The 6,840-nt window shown below is 35.4% G+C and overlaps 1 protein-coding gene across 1 annotated transcript; it reads right to left on the bottom strand.

Annotated features, from left to right (window-relative positions):
• Positions 1 to 6: 6 nt before the first annotated feature.
• Positions 7 to 5,974, bottom strand: LOC106943875 (tumor necrosis factor receptor superfamily member 14-like; the record flags this gene model as incomplete). Its single annotated transcript, XM_015027162.1, has 4 exons — positions 5,732 to 5,974; positions 2,127 to 2,220; positions 1,857 to 1,982; positions 7 to 81 (listed from the first exon to the last, which is right to left on the bottom strand). Coding segments are annotated over exons 1-4 (328 nt in total), but the record flags the coding sequence as incomplete, so codon positions are not given.
• Positions 5,975 to 6,840: the final 866 nt, after the last annotated feature.

Genomic DNA, 6,840 nt, shown 5'->3' with positions numbered 1-6,840 from the left:
CTGTACAGTAGAATCCCTCCATTGGTTCACAAACTGTGTCTGCAGTTATTTTACATCCCAACCTTTCCTTCAGACCAGCTCCTGTGAACACATACAGATTCCACATGTATGGAGGAAACTGACATCAGCATGGTGAACCTCAAGACATCTTTAAGTGAGACAAAACAGCAGAGATACCAGAATCATTCTCATGATTTATGTTTGTGTTCTAAATAATAGCAGTCCAACATCACTAAGATTAGTCACTGTTTCTATAGAAATTATATTTCTGCATTGTAAGTAAATTTATGTCAGATGTAGAGTGACACTTCTTCCAATCATGACATGAATGCTGCTGATTCTGTTTATTTACATCATTAACTGAAATTAGTAAGATGAAAAGGATCAACCACAAAAAGTGAGTGAGGAATTATTTTCTGAAAAATAAAATGATAAAGGTTTTAGATCATCAATTTTTAACACTCTGCAGATATTACAATATAACTGTTTGTGGCGTTGAGGAAGCAGATGTGAAACCAATTTCGTCAAACAAAACAAAACTTTTCACACATTCACACTCATGGAGGTTAAGTTACATTGTAGCCACAGCTGACAGAGGCAAAGCTACAATGCACCAGTGCCACGACCAGCAGGGACAGTGAGTGAAATGTCCAGCCCAAGAACAGGAGCATCTAGTTTATATATTTAGGAATTAGAACAAAGAGAAACTCCGATTAGCTTATCTAGAGAAACTATTCATTACCTTAGATCAACGTTGTCAGAGCAAGAATCCAGAGAAACCCCTGCTAGTTTATTAATCACAGACTACTTATTCTTACATGGGATTATAATTTTTATTTTCCCGTTTTCTTCGTTTACGCTTTCCTTTGGTTTGTTGTTTTGTTGTATTTCCTTCTAATTCATGTAAAGCACTTTGAATTGCCCTGTTGCTGAAAATGTGCTGTATAAATAAAATTACCTTACCTATTCATAAATTGGGTAAGCAAAACTAGGAAAACATGCAAATGCTCTTAAAGGGGACTCATTATGCAAAATTCACTTTTTGCATGTTTTTGTACTTCCATTTAGGTTTCTGCTGCATCTAGAGATGGCCCAAGTGCTAAAAAAAAGACATCCAGCCATTTTCAGGCAATAAGAATGTTTTTTGGTGTCTGATATTGGAGCCATTTCTAAAACCTCCTGATTATGACATCATTATCAGCGATCACTGCCTCTCACCTAGCAACCCATGTAGAGTCTGGGTCTTATGTCCCACTGGTCAAATATGTCCGACTGTACTCTTGCACATTTGTTTGCAACCATTTTCACATGTATAAAGTCAGAAAACACTGATTTTAGGGATGTGGCCAGTTTATTTGTATAAGAGTGACAGAACCCTCATTCTGAATGGACCTCAAATTAGGCAGACCTGAAAGGTGAAATATCATCTGAGAATGATTTTGTACAAGAAATGTAATGAATATGTTCTGTATAGCCTATAGCTATCATAACAAGAAAGCATAATAGGTCCCCTTAAAGAAAAGAATCACAGCATAATGGATGTATTAGAGCTGTGACTTTCAGCAGATATTACATTTATTGCAAACTTAACATGTAGAACTGTCTCTGCCCTGCTGTAGATTCTGTACAATTGAATAATTAACTAAAAGTAGCATGTTGAGCAACAACACATAGTTCAATCACTGAGGCCATTTTCTCACATTTATTGTAAGATAAAAGCCATTCTAAAGATATTGGATATTTTTTTTTAATTCACTGCAAATATTTTGGACTGTTTGTGGTTGTAAACAGATTTTCTTATGGAAAATAAAATAAAATAAAAAAGAAGTTGAAAAGTAACAGTCAAGTAACTGCACCTGAATCACAGGTAGAACATGGATAACATCTCTTTAGTCCATTTGGCAGGTCCATATAAGTCCCCTCTGGGCATTTCTGACAGGATATACTTTTAAACTCTGTACAGTCTGTTTTGACTCGAGTGCCTGTTGAGAAATAAACACAGTTTTTCATTTTAAAGAGCAGGATGGTGCTTTGCATGATGAATCACCTTCAGGCCATGAAAGCAGTGCAACTGTAACAGAGTTTATATCAGAATAATCAGTAATTCATAACTAACTGGAACATACCAGGAGGACACATAGGACAGCATTCACCCTCTATCTCGTACTCAGTTAGATGACATGTGACTGAATCGACTCTGAAGTCTCTCATCAGAATCATCTGTGAAGAGAGAACAGTTTTTCTATCACTATTTTTTTTCCTTGTTTTGATTACTTCTTTTAGCAATTCTATATCAGCGGCACATTAATACCTGGACAGACAAACAGACAGTTAATTTGTTATTTTTGAAGCACTGAGAAGATTATGAAAGCCTTATTCCACCTCAAGGTTACAGCTACGGTCTGTGATCAATTACAAAGTTCCTTCTCTTTACCATTTACATTTACAACAAAATAAAAACAGAACACAAAGAGGGAGCAAAGGAGTACTACTTTGAAAATACGATAATTTTATGTACATAACCATAAGGAAATTATACAGCAAATAGACACTTCCTGAAAGATGAAAACTCTCTTTTTACTAATTTTTATCAATCCAATATTCATGCATATTGTGTTTAGTTAATATATGTCACCCATTTTGACCATAGAATTTTAAATTTGTTCATCTGAAAACAGATTGAGAATGTTTATCTTTTCATCTGATAGATTTCATGATCACACCCTGTTCATTCTTCTACAGTGGGTGTGACAGTCTTTTTTTCTTTTACACTGGCTGAAATTAATATCAGTCAAAGATATTTTGTCTGTCAGACATGAAAAATTTCTGACACGGATATTTGCATTGTTAGGTAGAAATTCTGTGTAACCCAGATTAAAGGTGGTGAATTTAAAATGTATTCTTATATTAAAGGTATTTTCAATATTTTGTGTATTTCTATCCAGTAGTCTTACAACCGTCATTTATATTACTAGGCTGGCTTCTAACAGGTGTCAACGTCTCCTTGGCATTATTTGCTGCAATTACTGAATTTACTTTATAAAATTTTAATTCACAACACATTTCATCTCAAGGAACATTACATGACTATTCATATCCAAAAAGCTGCAATCTATACAACTTAGTTCTTGAGATCCAAATTTGATTAACATGCAAATTTCTTCTGTTTTTGCTTTTCTGTCAAACCACAAAACACATTTTTAATATCAGACAAACATAGCCTTGGTTTTTTTTTAAGATAATCTTATTTATCAGGAAATTACCAAATCTACAGTCTGACCAGTTGAAACAAGAAATCACTTAATAACTTCTATGACAACATAAAGTAGACTGAAATATCTCAAACAACACTTGACTGATCTGAAGAGATTTAAAATGAGAAACAAATTCACTGGCATCCGTCAGTCTGGAAAGGGTTCTAGATCCATTACTGAGTCTTTGGGATGGAAGAGAACCTCAGTGAGAACCATGATCCACAGATGGAGAACTTATGAACTCATGTTTTACTTGAGTCATTTGTTTTATTGCAAGTTAATGTTTATTGTGACTATGTGTTGTAATAGAGTGGTTTTGTTTTGTTTTTCAGTCTCTGTGTGCTGCAGTCTTGGACAAATTTCTCTTGTAAAAGAAATATTTGGATTTCAATGGGACAAACATGCTTAAATAAAGATTATTATTATATTATTATTGAACAGTGAAGAATATTCCAAGGAGTGAGGAGTCCACCAAAATGACTCCAAGAGGAATCAATGACCTCTACAGCAGGTCACAGAAGGACCTAAAACAACATCTAAAGCTCTCAGGGCCTCATTGCTTCAGTTAAGGTCAGAGGTCAAGCCTGGAAGAGAGAGAGAAAATAACCTTCATAGGAGAGATCCACTTTCAGAATCACTGTTGACCCAAAACATCATAAAAGTCCGTCACACATCAACTAACAAAAACATCCTGACATTCTCCATGACATTTAGGAAAATGTTCTGTGGATTTGCCATTGTTGTGTCCATGACTCTATATGTCAGTTAAACTAAGCAGCATTTTACTGCTGCTTACAGTTTATTTGTTGTCCATGTGTATCTGCTGTATTTGTCTTTGATAAACACCCTCAACCTCTGATTTGCTAGACAACAAACATTTTGTCTCTGGTCAAAGTAATCAGACCTTCCTCCAGATCTATCAAGGCTGCTGACTTTATGGTGGCCACCAGCCAAGAAAAAGACATGGGAAATGTGGAGGCATGAGACTCAGGAACTACAGTGGTGGGAAAAGTGATTTCCCTCTAAGCCAAATAACTGGTTGGATCACTAATAGCAGTAAAAACAACAGCGGCCAAGTGTTGATACCATACAGTGAGTCTTTTCTAGCTGTGGAGGAATTTTGTTCCATTAATCTTTGCTGAATGTCTCTAATTCAGCCATAATGAAAAGTTTTCCAGGATGAACAAACTTTTCAAGGTCATACCGCAGCACCTTAATAGGGTTCAGGTCAGGACTTTGACTAGGCCACTCCAAAGTCTTATGGACAGCAAAACAGCCGCAGGCCAACACACTCCCACCACCATGTTTTACTGCTGGTGTGACCTTTATCTGAATGCTGGGCTATTTTACGTCAGATCTAATGGGACACACACCTTCCAAAGAGTCCATAGAATGTCTTCCTAAGTCTTGGGGATCATCAAGACAAGTTCTGGAAAAAGTGAGAAGAACCTTACAGTTCTTTTCTTTTTTCTCATTGGTTCTTGAATTTCTCTGGATCTCAGAATGATGTCTAGCTTTCATTTGCTGTTCTTCACTTTGTCATGCAGGTTCTGTTTAAGTTATGATTTGATTAACATCAGCTGTGACAGTAATCAGTCCTGGGTGTGGCTAGAGACAGTGACCTCAGCTGTGATAAACCACACTTATGTTATGGTGAGGGCAATCATTTTTTCCACGCAAAGTTATGTAGGCTTGAACTTTTTCCTTTCTTAATAAATAACTACTTTCATTTATAATCTGCAATTTGTTTTTTTGTCTGTTACATCTGTTTTGATGCTTTTGTCTTTGACCAATATTTACAATGGTTTGTTTTCTGAAACAGTGAAGTGTGACAAATATGTAAAAAAAAATAAAAATAAAAATAAATTGGGAAATCAGAAATTGAACTAACATTTTTTCACACTTCTGTATATAGATGAAATATGTTGTGAACTGTAAACCATTTTGTTCATCTCTGCCAGCACAAGACTGTTTAATACTCCATCATTAGATTCATCCAGTTGCTCCTTCTCTTCCTTTGGATGTGTCACCAGAACCGACCACATAGGGAAAGTTCTGGATCTTAATTTAAGATCCGGGCAAACACTGTAGACACTACATTATCTTGGCTTCATACTGATGTGTTTATCTGGAAACAGTTTAGCTGGGAGACTCCTTCTTTCATATCTTCTAGAATACTTTGTCCTGGACATGAATTGACTTTTATGTAGTAACAAAAAGTTGTAAAACAGCAGATGGAGGCAAATAAGTTGGTCAACAATCTGTGTACTCTCCTTCAAAACGTAATACGCTTCTGCCTCGGCACTTTTTAACCAAAAAAGGCATTTGTTTTCAAGACATTGACTTAAAATGAAAGTGCAAGTAAATGGATCTGATTATGAAGACACTGAGTTTACACTTGGCCACCATTAAAAATAGCATTTAAAAAAAATTGTATTCTAATAAAATATCAATTTTTATGTCATAAATAAATTTACCAGTAGCAGACATTTTGCCACCCAACACATCATTGTTAAAGACAGGATTAAACTTCTCTGGTGCTGAACACATCATCTCATGGAAATGCAGGATGAACCAAACTGTGACTCCGAATGCTGAAAGTCTTCATCTGCAAGACAAGAAACAAAGAAACAAACACACTGTTAACCTGTAGGAACTCAGGAGACTTTAGCATGAAGCAGGGCTGCAGGATATTGGGAAAGCATGTGATATGTGATTTTGTTACTGAATGTTGAAGTGATTATATGATTTGTTATAAATAACTAAACATTAGTAATGCCAATCTTCTATGAACATACACATTGAGGCGTCAAGTCAACTACTGCAAAAGAAATACAAGTTCTGTAGGTTTTGGTCATAAGATTAGAATATCATGAGAAAGTTGGTGTAAATCAATAATTCCATTCAAAAAGTGAAACTTGTACATTATATTCATTCATTATATACAGGCTGATATATTTTAAATGTTTATTCCTTTAGTGTTGATTATAACTAATGAAAACTCCAAATTCACCATGTCAGAATATTAGATATTGTGAACAGGTTCAATATTGAAGACCCTTGGTGCCATAAATGTTACCAACATCACAGGATTTGTTGTTGATGAAGAGGGGACTAAGCAGAGTTGAAGAGTTTGTGAAAAAATAATTTGTTCCCATGTTCTGGAGGGAAACGGGTAATTTCAGGCAGCTAAAATAATTGGTTCCCCCCTAGTAACTTTGGCAAATAATAAAATATTTTCAAAATCTCAATGATTGTTATGTGTGACAGTATGACTGAGCTACCAAAGATTAACTAGAAATTTCTTTTATCCAGAAATCTGTCATATTTTACATAACAGGATTTACCAGAAAGCCTACACGCTCATCTTTTCAGGAAGTCTTAATTTTTTGTGCCCTGTTGTCAGTCAGCTTCTATACTCTTATATAAGTAATGAAAACTCAGAAATATGCACAATGTGTTGGAAACCCGTGTTTGATGTCTGACTTTTGTCAGGCTCAAGTGACAAAAGTTGGAAAAAGATCGATTCTCTTCGATCTTTGTGTGGAGGTAAAAAGACCTCCACACAAGACCTCGTTTATTTATT

This window comes from Poecilia latipinna, unplaced genomic scaffold, assembly GCF_001443285.1.
Source record: "Poecilia latipinna isolate Pla-1442-1.1 unplaced genomic scaffold, P_latipinna-1.0 Scaffold6312, whole genome shotgun sequence".
NCBI classification, from domain to species: domain Eukaryota; kingdom Metazoa; phylum Chordata; class Actinopteri; order Cyprinodontiformes; family Poeciliidae; genus Poecilia; species Poecilia latipinna.
The sequence above is the reverse complement of the archived record's forward strand: the minus strand, read 5'-3'. Positions and strand labels throughout refer to the sequence as shown.